The sequence below is a fragment of the Marmota flaviventris genome, chromosome 12, assembly GCF_047511675.1.
Source record: "Marmota flaviventris isolate mMarFla1 chromosome 12, mMarFla1.hap1, whole genome shotgun sequence".
Taxonomy (NCBI): Eukaryota; Metazoa; Chordata; class Mammalia; order Rodentia; family Sciuridae; genus Marmota; species Marmota flaviventris.
In genome coordinates, this window is record NC_092509.1 from 17,537,938 (window position 1) to 17,553,060 (window position 15,123).

General features: G+C 44.3%; 1 protein-coding gene across 4 annotated transcripts in view; it reads right to left on the minus strand.

Annotated features, from left to right (window-relative positions):
- Nucleotides 1–422: 422 nt before the first annotated feature.
- Nucleotides 423–15,123, minus strand: part of Adarb2 (adenosine deaminase RNA specific B2 (inactive)) — a 476,030-nt gene continuing 461,329 nt past the window's right edge. For 3 of the 4 annotated variants that reach the window (XM_071619876.1, XM_071619878.1, XM_027948041.2), the window contains 2 exons: nt 7,800–7,978; nt 423–5,977 (listed from right to left, as the gene is read on the minus strand). In XM_071619876.1, coding sequence (XP_071475977.1) covers nt 5,801–5,977; nt 7,800–7,978 — 356 coding nt within the window. In that variant the 3' untranslated portion in view covers nt 423–5,800. The remainder of the gene's footprint in view (nt 5,978–7,799; nt 7,979–15,123) is intronic. The other variant, XM_071619877.1, reaches the window with a different exon arrangement.

Below are 15,123 nucleotides of genomic sequence, written 5' to 3' on the forward strand. Positions count from 1 at the left end.
GTCATATTTCCCACACTTGACACTGATAAAACTGAGGTGTAAAGTTGTGTGTGAAGTGATTCATTTTACACCATTAATAAGATGCTGATTTAAGGCTTAAAGGTAAGTCTTTTCATTCTGAGTTCTATGATAATTTAAATTCATTCTTGCATAGTCTGCTGTTCTAAAAAGAAAAAGCCTTTGGGCTGGGGATGTAGCTCAAGCAGTTGTGCGCTCGCCTGACATGCGTGCGGCCCGGGTTCGACTCAGTACCATATACAAAAAAAAAAAAAAAAAAAAAAAAAGCCCTGAGAGCCAAACTTGCCTTTCTTTAGAGTGGGCCAACATTTATTGCATTCTAGCTAAATCTATACAATCTGGGGTTTTCGAGATCCCTGGAACTCTGCTTAATGAAAAAGGCCCAACAACCCAGGAAAGAACAATTTTACTTGATATTTTTATTCACTTAACAGAAACATTCACTTATCAGATATCACTGAAATGCAATTTACAGAACTTAGAGGCAAATTAACATATGTAAATTCATATTTTAAGGTTTTGGATTTTTTACAAATCTTACAAATGTACATCCATTGGTACAATATTGCCATTCAATCATGCTTTTTATGTACAACCTTCAATTAAGAATGACTCTTAAGTTCATTTTGCTTAAAAAATGCTGAATATTAATTGGGCACTGCCGGGAAAGGTTTCTTAAACTGATGTGTATACTGCAGAGTGATAGAAATCTAGTGTCTGTGTGAAAAGAGGCACTAGAATCCAGATAATTTTATATTCATTTTTAAGGGTTACTTCATCTCTCCAAATCTGAGTTTGAAATGATGAGCTGGGAAATAAGAATTTTCTTTCACCAGGGTTTGGTACCTTTCCCTGCAGGATGATATTGTTTGGTCTAAATTTCTAGAGATGTGGCCATCCCAGTCCCTTTTGGTGGGAGGACAGATTGAATGGACATGTTCCAGGAGTCTAAAAAAATGGTGGCAAATCCCTGTAGTCAAGGTGTCACGAGAGCTTATGGGGAGTGTCCTCACCTGAGCATCAACCTGCTTGCATGCATCAGCTCCGGGGCAGAAATGCCTGGGACTTGAGGACCCCAGGGAACCAGAACAAAGGAAGCAGAAGTTTATGAGTAGAGAAGAGCAGATGGTAAGAAGGGGGAAAAGAAGGAGAGAGAGAGATAGAGAGAGAGAGAGAGAGAGAGAGAGAGAGAGAGAGAGAGAGAGAGAGAGAGAGAGCTGGGCAGAGCTGAGGCGAAGGTCACCTTGTTCTCTGCTTTCCCAGAATTGAGGGGTGGGAGAAATTTTGTCGCAACAAAGCTTCCTTGGTTCTCTGTGTCCGTCCCTTCGGTGGCCTGTATCTATTGTCTCTTTGTTTCTGCTTCCTCATTACCCCACCATATTTTACCTTATCTGATTCAAAATTGGTGAGAGAAGTTCGACAAGAGTCACTGACCTCCCAGCGTTCCCAGAAATGGCTGTCCTGCAGCAAGGCTGCGATGCGTCAGGACCAAGGACAGCGCAAGTACCCCCCACCAAGGCGGCTCCCTCCGTTCCACGCCACGCCCTCCTGCCCCGCCCCTCAGGCATCAAATACCAGCAAGACCTCAGAGAGGTGGGTTTGTCCCAGATAAAACTGCCCAGGGTGCTATATCATTTCCTGTGTAACCTCTGCAAAACTCAAAATGTGCAGGACAGTGAGTTTCCCAGTCCTGGACTAGAGTCTGGATTCTGCAGACTCTATTAGAGAAGGACAATGGAGAAACCAGCAAAAAGTTATGTCAGATTTTGCTGAGTGTCACGTGAGACTTCTGCCAAAAGAAGTGGTCAGAATAGTCAAATGGTAATATATAAAAAGAAAGACTTTTTCTGCCTTCCCTTTGGTTGCTATTAGAAAGTGGTATTTATTGTACTTTGGGCCAATTATGTTACTTTATTAGAATGGCTTCGTAAAAAACGAGTATATAAGCTTCCCTAAATTAAAAATGTCTACTATATTTAAGTTTAAACTGTCTTTTTTTTTAAAACAAGGTACTATAGGTTCATCTTGAAATTTATAATCTAAAAATAGGATCTCATCAAAATACTCTAACTATTCTACTCTGGGCATTGATATACTATGTATTTACTATTTATGGCTCTCCAGATATGGTAAATGCTATACCAAAAAAAAAAAAAAAAAAGCATTCAACTTTATTGATAAGAACAATTTCCTGTGAAAAGTAAATCATGTGGAAAAATATGAGCTAAGAGTTTGTTGGAAAAGTAACTCAGCTTGATGTTTCTGAGGGAAGAGACATCACAAAAATCAGTAGTGGAATGGAAGATATATACAGGTTTAAAGAGAATCACAGAAATAAAAAGGAAATAATAGTTATAGACTTGCAAGTCCTTTTGTTGACAAAAACCAAGACCAAAGGAAATCCTAAATTCAATAACTTGATATTATACATTGTTGTGAACCTTGTGGAAGAGCAGAGTGTGCATAGCCACTCGGCCTTTCCCAGAGCTCAGGCCTGTGAAAAGCTTGCAAATGACCAGACACCGACTTTTTGACTCAGAACCAGGCAGGAAACCTTAGTTGCTTCTCTCCCCAGTAGGAAAGCAGGCTTTGCGTGGTCTTGAGGCAGGTACAGATGATGCTGATTTTATTTGGACTTTAATAGTGGTGCTAAATGGGTATGAATACAGCAGACAGAAAACTTTAGAACCAAGGATTTTGAGCCTTTCTGTGGCCCGAGGCACAAAAAAAAGGGGGGGGGGGTGACAGTTTTGAGGCAAATCAGATGGACAGAGGGACAAAGTGACAGAAGCTGGGGGGTCTCTGTCCTTTATCCTTTTTGTTCTGCTTGGTTTTATATATATTTTCTCCTCAGGGTGACCGAGTTACTCCTTTCCAATATATTTGTGTTTGATTCTCCTTACAGAACCCTGTGAACTACTCCACTCAGCAGTCGCCATGCAGCCTGGCCCTAGCCTAAAATTTGCGATGGGGTGTTCTAAACACCAGAGGAGTGAAATCTCTAGGTGTCCAGCACTGGCCCTTTGGTCTCAGAGCTGACATGACCTGCCAGTCAGGAGCAGCATACCTGTGACACAACCTGGTCCTTGTGTGCGGTCCTAACTTGGATTGCTTCAGAGTGTAAAGGATTCAATCCTCCACTCTCCCTCCTTAACTCCCCTCTGTTCTTCCCATTCCTTGAAGATCATCTTTTCCAAAGCCCTGGCTTCCTGACCTCAGTGGTCTCAACAGTTTCTTTCTCCTTTCTCCTTATGGGGCCTGGGATCCTTTCGTCCTTTGCTCCATTTCCCTTCCCATTTCACATTCACAGACAACTCCCTACAAAAAACACTGATTCCCAAGCTTACTTTTTGCTGCATTAAGAATTCGTCTTGGGCTGGGTTGTGGCTCAGTGGTAGAGTGCTTGCCTAGCACTAGTGAGGCACTGGGTTTGATCCTCAGCACCACATTTAAAAAAAAAGAACTAACAAAATAAAGTTATTAAAATATTCTTCTCTTGCTATTAACCTCGGCAGAGCCTCCATCTTTCCTTCCAAGGAGTCTCCTGTTGACTTAATAAGTGACTATGCTAGTGCTAAGATGGGGAGAATGGAGTCACTGGACAGCTTTCCTCAGTAGATACTTGTGTTTTAGTAAAGTTTGGGTAGTTTCTGGAGAGCAGTGCCCTGGTCAAAATGAATCATGGCTACATAGCTACAGTTCAGGAGTTGCAGGGAGGTAATTACTTTCCACATTCTTTACTTCAGATCGTACAGGTGGCACCAGGAGCCCATTTGTAGGATGCCCTATGTTGCCTTTCCTGTCGTGGAGAAGACCCTGCTGTAAATGCTAATCTCCTTGTTGTACAAGAACACTGTCTGGAGCATGTTGATATAACGTGTGTATGCCTTCTTCAAACAACAACTCAGAATATGAGGAATTTGAGATTCGGCTCACAGATTTCAACCAGGAACTAAAGGGGCTTCCACTTTCGGAGAAAGGCTCCAGATGTCAGATGGTTGAGAGACAGTGTCTAAGTCATAAACCAGCCCTCAGGGATTTTTTTGGTTCTCTAGGTATCATCTTAGTGATGCATCAAGTGATCAGAAATTCTAAACTGGTCCTTTGATCTCAGCCTGTACACTGAATAAAGATTTCATTTCATTTTCTCAATTTTTGTGAAATTATGAATTATCTGTTTGCAAAATCATGTTCATAACTTTCAAAACTTTATCTTGAAGTAGTAGTCTACTACAGACTCCATTTTCTTTTCTAAAAGGACTTGAGCCATAAATTTAGTCTCATATTAAATCCCACGAAGAGTTTCTATTTTCATACTAATATCTCTACTTCTTATTTTCTTGAATGAAATAGCTACAACTCAGTTTGTTTCATTTTTGCCTCATTGCTATGATACTTGTACTATGTGCTAGAGTATATACAGTGTGATGTAATGCTTGCACTCTTAGGGAGTGGGCAGCTGGAATTCTAACTAGGAAGCTCATACTCCAGAGGTAGCTACTTCTATGCTTTGTTACTTAGCACAATGCATTTCAGATAGGAATGTTTTAATTGGAGAAATTAGAAACTTGTTAACTAGCATGATGAATATTAGAAATGAGTTCTCCATGGTAAGATAATAATAACTCAAGGAACAAGGGTTGACTACTGACGTGTTCAAGAAGGGCCTCACCCTCGCATGGATGCAGCACCTCTCTTCGTAGCAAATGATGCTAAAAGGTCCTGTGTACAGCCGTGAACCTGGATGCTTGTCCTAAATGTGATAGAACTCAGCTTCTTGCATTTTGGCAGCTGTCATAAATTGATATTTTTTGTTATGCAAGAAGGTGTTTGGAGGACCTGAAAGAATAGAGAGGTTGTAGCTTTTCAAGCTTAAAGATTGTTTTGAGTGTTTTTTTTTTTTTTTTGACTTTGTTTTAGATTTGATCCAAGACTCAGTTTCCTTGTTACCTGGTAGGGAAATTGTAGGGTGGTGGCTGACAATGATACAACTCAAACTTCAATGCCTATTCTTACCTGCCAAAAGAAACCAAGAGCTGTGATTGATAGAGCAGGCGTGGCTTGGTTTGTAGCACTCAGTAGACCTGTGGAGATGGGTTTCTTGCATTGCAGTGGCAGAGCACTGGTGCCTAGGGTTACTATTCCTCTGCATGGCAAGAATGGTTTTCATTTCTCTGGTCTTATTTTAGTTGTTCTCTGATATTGTGCAACTCAAATCCTTTTTGAAAAGAGGTGGAGAGATCTAAATGAATAATGAAAATGTTTGAGCATTCCTATTGGTTTCTTTGGGCTGGGGGTGCCCATGGCTTTTCTCTTTACTCTTGGCTTATCTTGAAGTGTCACATCAACATGTGCTAATGAGACCCAAACACATCACTAGAGAGGCTCATAGGAGGGAAGGGAAGCTCAGGGGGTGGTGCAGGAGGCTGTTTCTAACTAGTCACGCCTTAATACCACTTTTCAAGGCTGCGTCTAAGCTCCTCACACCCAAGTAGAGGTTCTTCCCCTTTGACACCACCAAGAAGAGATGGAGCCAAGCAAGGGCACTTTAACCACCAGGTATGATGGATAAGACCATGGGGGCCAGCAGCCTGGGGAGAAGCAGCAGGTTCCGAATTCAAACCTAGTAGCTCATCCACACATTGAACACTTGTGTGATTTCTGGAACACTGAAGGAAAATGAATGCCGAGAATTGATGGACACACCACAGGGCTCCACACGTGGCTGCCTCCTCTCCAGGTTTCTCACTCCAGTCCAGTAGCAAAAGAGTCAGAGAGTGACTCAGAGAGTTAGTAGGAACTGGTCTTGCTCCGGAGGTTTCCTCACCCAGGTGCCCAGACCGGCTTTCTGAAAAGCCTTAAATAGCTGTTGTTTAACAGACTGGTAGGTGTGAGCCCCCAGCTTGGCCTCACAGTACATGGATGGCGTGTCTCCATGGCTTGGTGTCCATGTGCTCAGCTGCGGACAGAAGGAGAAAAAGGAAATTAACCACCAGTACAAATAAGAGCCTCTACCAGAGGAGTTTTTAAGCCCAACATAATCTCTTGGGCTCAGTGTTTTCTTTTTCTTTCTCTCTTCCTTTAAAACAAAAACCCAAAATATTATAAAAAGCATCTGTGGTGCTAGTGACCCATTTCTATCAGGCAATTCTTTGGAAAACTCAGGTATGAAGAAAACTTCATCAGAAGTGTGAATGATTTAAAAGACATGTAACTTATAATTTGACTGTTATAAAAAATCTAGACTCTGGGATTAGAGATGTGGCTTAATGGTAGACTGCTTGCCTGGAAAGAATGAGGCCCTGGGTTCAATTCCCAGCACAAGAAAAAAAAAAAAAAATCTCTACACTGTTTTTTCTTTCCGGAGGAGGATTAGGGGCTCAAAATGGGGCAGTGGCCATGAATGACTGTGGGCATGAACGTACCATCATGGCAGGCAGGAAAGAGGAAGGGCTTTGAGTTATTTTTCTATTTGACCAAAGGACAAAGAAAATATGATGGGTTCCCCATCAGCCTTTTGAATTATAACAGGCAAAGCTTCGGAGTCAGCATAAGGCAGGAGTCAAATATAGCTTCAATTCCCCCATCGAGGGGAAGATGGGAGGGCAGGCAGGTGATGGGGAGCCCCAAATCACACTGCAGCATCTTCTGAGGGAGAGTTTGTAGATCAGCATGCCCATCCGCTGGCCAATGTCTTTTTGAGCATGTGGAAAAGTAGAGGCCCTATTTGTTTAGCAAGATAAAATCAGTGCTTCTCTGACCTTCCAAAGTCTATAGAAGTGAGACATGGGAAAGTGGGGGCTGAGACCCTGGGTCAGAGCTGTAGGATGTCTGGCCACAGACCCATGTCCACGTACAATGGCTGTGGCAGAGGCAGAAGCCACTGCCAAGCTCAGAGCTAAGTATGCAAATTTCAGTGCCCTCTAAATTGACACACACACACATAAAAAAAAAGAAAAAAAGACCCCCCCCATCCCTCAAAATAAAAAACAAAACAAAACAAACAAATAACAATTAAGTCTCTGTGCATCTCTGTTGTTCTTTTACTGGTTGCTACATCGGCTGCAACACTGTTTAACACCATTACTTCTATTTGGATTCATTGCCTGAGTACAAAGTATAAAAAATCAAGCCAAACAATTTTTTATTTATTTATTTTTTTTGGGGGTTATTCTTTCTGTCTTTATTTCTTCCTTTCTTTATTTTTTCCTCCCTTTGGTTACAATCTACTATGCTTTGGAAGCACATGAAAACACACATCTCAATTAAAACCCCAGAAATACAGTTATTTCCTTATTTCTGGAGGAGGAAGCAGATTCTGAAATGGGTAGGCTTCAGGGCTGGGGAGAAATCCTGACCCTGAAATTCACTGCCTGTGAAATTTTGAGGAAAAATTATTCCACTTCGTAGCTTCCTTATATCTGAATATATTAGGAATAACACTGAGGACAGTATTGACTTCAAAAAGCTTCCATGTGATTTTCTTATGACACCCTGGGTTCAGCGGGGGCAGGGCCTGGCCACACTGTGTTCTGCAGTAAGCTTTCCTGTGTGACCCCCAAGCTCCCACGCTGCTAGTCTGGGGACCACACTTGGGTGGTGGAGTGTCAAGTCTATGGGGGACACTTTGTGTGGCCTGGGCAGTGGAGAGGAGGAAACACTACGGGAGCTGGTTTTTGCGTCCTATGTCACCCTCACCACAGACCAAATGATGGTCCCTGGCCACGAGCCTGAGTCCTGTTGCAGCTAGCTTTACCCCAGAAAGGACAGGTGTGACCTACCCTACCATACAGCCGTGCCCAGCGGGCAGAGAACACGTGCTTGCAGAGCCTGGAGGAGCCCCCGCAGCTCCTCCTGCCGGTGGTGGCATTAATAATCTCCAGGTCTGCGTTGCCCACGACCCAGTTCACACTGAAGTGGGGCGACTTCCCTGGCTGCCGGGCCTCTGCATTACTCACTCCTGTCAAGAGGGAGACAGAAAGCAGGCAAGCATTAACATCCCTGGCCCCGCACTGGCCTCCCGCGAGAGCGCATCCTGGGCGGTGACACTCGTGCTTGAGCTAGTGCAGAGTCACACATGTCATTCCGCTTTCCATCTTCAAAACGAGGGCAGTTCATGTTGAGGTGATGGTACTTGTACAACTGGAGGGTGGAAATCAAGCACGGCCCTGAGGACAGTCTCATGCTCAAAAGTCACTGCTGGCCCCTGTTTTTAACCTTTCAATTTAAAGGATTTTTATGCGCAGTTTAGTAATAATAAAACTCAGCCCAGGTTTTTTTCCCCTTCTCTAAATGTTTGTTGAGTGAATTAATGAACAAACAGAACTGCGTATAAACAAGTTAAGAAAGTGTGTTTATTTGACACCCACTGCATGCCCAGCCCTCTTCAAGGTAAAACACTGAGGTGGTAAACAATACCAGGCAGATCCTTAGGCTTATAGTTTAATTAATGAGAAAAAAAAGCACTAATATAAATAAGAGAGATATAAGAGTATGGGATAAGTAATCAAACAATGTGATCTAGAAATAGCACTAGCTACAAAATTTGCAAGCCTCACTGCAAAAATAAACATGAAAGTCCCCTTGTCTGAAAGTTATCAAGAGTTTTAAGACCACAGCAGAATATGAATCCAAAAGTAGGTTCTACTAAGCTCAGGTTCCCGGGGTGAGTCATGCGTCCATGAAACTGGTGCTGCCCCAAAGCATCCAGATTTTCCAGGGAAGTCCTTGTTTTTAGATGAATTTCCCCTTGTCAGACTGTGCACTGTGACTTTGAATCAGAGTGCACCAACCTGGTGGTCGCAGCCTCCCACAGCAGAGTGGAGGGAGAAAGCAGAGCCCTCCCACTTTGCAGTCTGGGGCCAGCCACACTTCTCAGCTCCTAACCTCAGCCCAGTGTCAACTTCTGCCCAGCCACCCTGCAGTGCTCCCCTGCTGATCAGGACTTCCTGGAGATGCTGGGCGAGGTGTCTGGTGAGCATGTGCCTGGCTCTCCTCGTCCAGGGACACCATCCTGAGGATCCCAACCCGTCTAATATTGTGGTGCTGCTTTGCCTTCCCATATGTTGTCTTTCTTCTTCCCTCCTGAAGGTTATGTTTGCCAACCTGTGACCTTGGGGAGGTCCCCATGCTGCAGTAGTTTGGAGGCGAGGTGCCCCAGATGACCATGGCCAGATGGTTTCCATGTGCTGGACTTCCTTGTGGCAACCCTATGCGTAATAGATTTGACCCTCATCATTTCTAGAGGCTGTGCCATATGGTCCAGTCTCTGCTGAGTCTCATGGTCCAACCATAAAAATAAGTAGGGAAGGAATTTAGTCTCTGTTCACTCCAAGAAAATTCTGGGATGTTTGGTTTGTAACCCAGAAACCCTGGTCATGTGACCCTTATCAGTGCCTCTTGAATCTCTCACCATACCCAGGGCCCCTGCAGCGTCTCCATGATACTTTCCCTAAACTCAGCCCAGCTGAACCTCTCGGCCCTCTTGTCCAGTTTCACCTTATGAAGGTCAGTCCTGACGCTCCAGCCCTGCCCGTGTCTCCATGTGCCTTGGGTCCTACTTTCCAGCAGGACACATGAAGTAAAGGGATGCAGCAGAGCCTCTCAGGTGCAGTCCCTGCATCTTGGAGAGATGGGAGCCTGCAGAGAAGCATGGGAGTTTTTGGCAGGTACACTGTGTTTAGGCCACTGGGATGGCTGCTCAGAAGTCCCAGCCATGTGTCACTGATGTTGGTGGAGAAGCCCAGGTGTTGGGAAAGCAGTCCAGGCGCCAAGCACTGGCTGGCTGAGCACAGTCAAGTCCTGCAGTAGACTCCCCGTGCTGGAACTGTCCCCGTGCTGAGTGGAAGCTCAGCACACAGTGCCTTTGTGGACACAGACTTCATTTAAATTCTGGGGGAGAGCCCATCAACTCGGAGCTGCAAAGCCACAGACCCCAGGATCCTTCTGCATCCCCAGCTTCACCCCGGGTCCAGGGGCTTCTTGGATAGATAGAATGGAGGCCCACTCTCTGAGTACACTGACATCTGAGTTTTCTGTCTGCCACTTACACAGCCTGGACTTCACACTGAAAGTCACCCTATGACCTTCCTCTGGTCATGCATGGCCAGTGTTGGGTGTTTAGGCTAATTCTATTTGTGTCAGCTTTTTCCTAGAAGTGATTCTTTGTGGAAGCTGCCCACCCCTGAGAGCTGGGCAGAGGGGGCAATCTGGCCCATTGGCAGCCATGGGCTGTCCTACTGGGCAGGGACCACCTTGGCAGGAGGAGGCAGCTGCTGAGGTCAGGGATGACTGGGTACCAAGAGAGACGGTCATTGCCCCAGATTTATGCAGCCAGGCTCAGCAGCATGGCCGCCTCCTTGTCCTCCTCCTCCCCTCCCCTCCCCTCCCCTCCTATCCCTCTAGTCTCTACAATGGTCAGGGCTGACCACTGAGGCTCAGAGCTCGGTTTTCTCCAAGGTGCTAAACTCTGCCCTGAGGAAACCCTGGAGTGCCTGATGTCAACATGGGACATGCCCGGCTCCTGGCAGGGCGCGTCGCCTCCTGCCCTCTTCTCTGTGCTGTCAAAGTGTTGCTGGCTCTCAGCGCACAGACACCTGCCTTGGAGAGGGCCCAGCTGCAGCCTCACTGGGCTCTGCTCCCAACATCCTTGGCTGCCAGCCTCACAGGGGCCCAGATAGCACTGGGAAGGCAGCCACGAGGGTGCTCATGTCAACTTTGCATGCGCTCTGCTCCACATGGGGGGGACAAAGGGGAAGAAAGGAAGGAACACAGGCCGTGCTGCAAGGGAAAGTGTGGCTGATGGGCCCCTGGGATTCCACTTGCAGACAAGGCTTGTGCCTCAGGAATCTGGAGACTTGAGTCCAGGCCCATCTTCTCTCTGGGACCCTGGTACACGCTGTTCTTTTTCCTTCCTTTGCTTTCTGACAGGGTAACTTTGTTTCACAAGGTGATGTGAAGATCAAACAGGTCAGATAAGAGCACTTTTAAGGCATTAAGTGTTATGGGTATTGTTATTTCCATCCGGAGGAAGATTTAAAGGTCAACTCTAGTTTGTTTAGTGCTTTCAAAGTCACACAGATCAAAAAATGTTCCCAGTTAGTTACTCCATTCCCTGGAACAATTAGGTAATAACCCCATTCACTTAGATACACCTAATTATTTTGGGGAATGGAGAACTCATTGACCAAAGGCCAGGATGTCTTTTCTGTTAAACATTTTTGTTTTCATATGTGTTGGTTCAACATATGGCCTTACTACCTCTGTAGGAGACCTAATTGTCTACTTATACTTTGAGCCTCTAGTTTAAGGATTATCTCCCTTCTGTCCTTTGTTTGCAACAACAACAACAACAAAAAAGACTTTCCAAAGCAACCTGGAAGAATGACAATCTCGCCATCCGCCTTTAAAAATAAATCCACCATAAAGATAAAGCACTTGGAATGTTTACTAAATATTCATGCCAGCAGTACAATTTTTGACATCACTGTAATTAACGATGGCTGCCGATTATACCCAAGGAGATGAAGCCACTATGCCAGACTCACTTGAATCTAATATGTAAATTTACCAACGTACAAGGGAACATACAGTTACCTCACAGAACATTCATGTCAGTCTGATGTTATGTTCTCTTTCTGCAGGCAAACCCTGCACAGATACAAATCTCCTGGTCACTGTGATGGAGCCAGGGACAGTAGTTGTATTGCCCAAACATTGACCACCACCAGGCTACTTCTTTACTCCAGAGGGATGAGTCCTCCTGGAAACAGGTGTGAAAGCTCTGGGGTGGCTACCTTTTCCTACCTGTCATGAATGCCTTGTGCCAACCTGTGCTACTTTGATTTTTTTCCCCACTTTCCTGTTTCAGGATGATTCTCTCCTTTTTTTCCCCTTGATCTTGTATCACATCAACATATATAATTCCTCAGCTGAGCTGATCTTCTGGATATATATTAACAGGATTCATAGGTGGCCCCTATTTTACTTGTTTGTTTCCTCCTGGAGGACATTCTTGGTTTCAAAGGAAACTTTTTCACATATAGGAATGACCTCACTATTTCTATATTGATTTTATCATTTTACGTCGACTCCCTGGGTGCTGTTTCGTAATTCCTGCCTGTCAACATGTACACACAGGATCCTCCATGGAGTGTTTTCAAGAGCTCATTTGTCCGTTTTCTCACATTGTATTTATTGAGCCTTTTTAGGCCAAGGAGTATCGGGATTTTGAAACTTAGCGCCCAGACTGTCTAACTCAGTGTTGAATCGTGATATTTTAGATGGTACTGGACATGTTTGCTCAAATCTAGAAATGAAAGTCTGGTTTGTATTTATGTGTTTAATCGTTGTTTTTTTTTTCCTTTCTCTCTATGGTTAGGCACTTTGAAAAGGAAAGAAGAGTGTAAATTCCTGGCCTATACTTCCTGAAGTAGACATCAGACATGAAATGATTGAAGACTAAACTGGAGTCCCTAGGACACCGTAAATGACAGTCCCAGGTGTACCTAAGACCTGCTCCACATGTTCCTCAAGACAACACATTAGCACAAACCTGGAAATCTAATGCGCTCAGAAAGTATAACAGCACCTCCTGTCCCCATTCACAGCACGAAGGTTCTTCAGCCGTCTCCCTCCAGTGAAAGACAGCAATGGGTCAGAGTGTGACAGCTGACCTGGTGCACCCGAGTCCTGGTTTAGATTTTAGGGGAATGCTTTTGTGGCCTGAGCCCAGAAAACCTGAGCACTGTGCCAAAAAGAAAAGAGTGTCCTCATCGTGAACCCATGACAGACCAACACTCAGACACCGCCATGTGATAAATGGTGTTGGCTTAAGTCTGTGGACTTCATTACACACCCATGCTGGGGCATCCTGTTCCTCTCTGCAGATCGCCCTAAATAAGGTTCTGGGCACTTGTTCCCTGACATCCAGAAATTAAACCAAATCAAAATAAAACTAACTCAATAGGAGCCCTGGAAAATTTGCCTTTAGTAAATTTTGTCATTAATGAATTGCTTTGTATCACAAGAACAATACTGCATATTTTAATTTGGTTTCCATCTGTAGGGAAAATTATACTTTAACTATGTAGCACTGTATTCGGCTTCCTTGGTTGCTGTTAAACAAATCGCTATAAATGTGGTGGCTTAAAATGTCAGAGCTTTACCCTCCTGCAGTTCTGAAGATCTTGAGTCTGCAGTCCAGGTGTCAGCAGGACCCTGCTCCTCTCTCTGGAGGCTTTGGGGGCGACCCCTTCTTGACTTTTCCAGCTTTTGGTGGCTACAGCCATTCCTTGGCTTATGGCCACATCACTCCAATCTTAGCTTCTGCCTTTGCCTGGCCTCTCCCTGGATTTTCTTATATGAAACCACATGTAGGACCCCACTGAGATAGTTCACATCTCCCCATCTCATGAACCTTAATTTAATCACACCTGCAGGGACCCTTTTTCCAAATGAGGCAATTTATGGGTCCCAGGGATTAGGACTTGGTATCTCTGGGGGCCACTATTCAGCCTAGAACAAGTACTAACTCTGAAATGGGAACTCGGTCTATGGACCAAGTGCAAACTCTTCCTGAAGGAGGAGTCCTGCCCTCTGGGCCCTGTTTTCTGGCAGAGTGACAGGTTTGCTGGGAGAAAGCAGCTATCTCTCAGACTGCTTCCAGCCAGACTCCCTCTTCTTGTGGTTGGTGGTCTGGGCAGAGGAGAGTTCTGGGGATGTTCTTGAGCAGAACAAGGGAGGCACAGAGCCTGCAGCAATGCTTCTGTCTGAATGCTGAAGGCTGTGGCTCCCTCCATCCAGCAGGATCCTGCACTTAGATGCTTGTGTAGAAAGGGCAAGAAAGGGGGAAGAAAGAAAGGTGTTCCCGAAAACCTGTGTCACCTGGGGGAGGAACAGGATCTAGCACTGTTTTTCCTTTAGTAATTCCTTCCAAACCGTCTTGGAAATAACTCCTCCCTCCTAATCAGTTTCTCTATCAGAATAGTCTCTAAAGGAAACGTGCTATTCTGCTACTTTTCCTATCCCCTACTATCCACCCTCCCCTCCCCTCCCATCTTCGCTCTCATATCATGAGCTTTGTAATGTTTTGAACAACCAATAAAAAAAAAAATAAATTAAAAAAAAAAGGAAACGTGCTAAAGGAAGTTGGCTCAACCTGATACCTAACCTAGAGGTATGTTGACACTCATTGATTTGTAAATATGTCCCACAACTTATGGGTTAGTTGTCCTTTATGATTTTTTTTCTGGAGTGATATCTTATTTCAAGGTAGATCTGTTTGAGAATAACCTGGTCGCTACTAGCCTTGGACACAGAGATCCTGTGAGGTTCACTAATGGAGGGAGATGGGCCCAATGAGGTTGAGTGCCCTGTCATTTTAGTGACACAATCATGTAAATAGGCTGGGCTCTGGAAATAGACCAAGGTCAAGTATCATGTCTATGACTTCCTGGCAGAATGACCTGGGATCAGTTCACAACATGCCACTCTTCCTTCTCCTCCCGCCAGCTGCTCTTAAATTATTACTGCTGTCACTGTGACCACTGCTGTTACTCTGGCCATTATTTAAGAGCAAAAAGAATGAGTCCACAATTGATCCATGAAAATGAATTTAGTATGGCTCACATAGCAATATAAAGAGGCCTTACTTAAAAAATCCTTATTTACCTTTAGCCGAAAAAGGCATTATATAAGTGAGACATTACAGCGTGTCTTTAAATAGCAAGCGAGCCTACTATATTTAAAATGTAATTCACTTTTCCAAAATTAAATTTACACAAGACATTTCAGGGATGTAATTTTTACATGAAGCGAGGCAAGTCTATAATACAAAGTAGCATTACATTTAATTTTGTGAAATGAATGGACTAGCATGCTTCCAGGCATGTGTGGAATCATAAAGTTGCAGGAATAGAAGGGACCTCCTGAATTTTATATGCTGTCAGATACCCTGGGGGTGCTCACCCTCTCTCTCCCTCCACACACATGTAACGGAAGCAGAATTAGTAAACTTATCATAAATGTATGGATTTGGGGTAACCAAGTACTAACCTGTATTAATTAATTTTATTCATTATCATTAACACGAACATCATCATAATT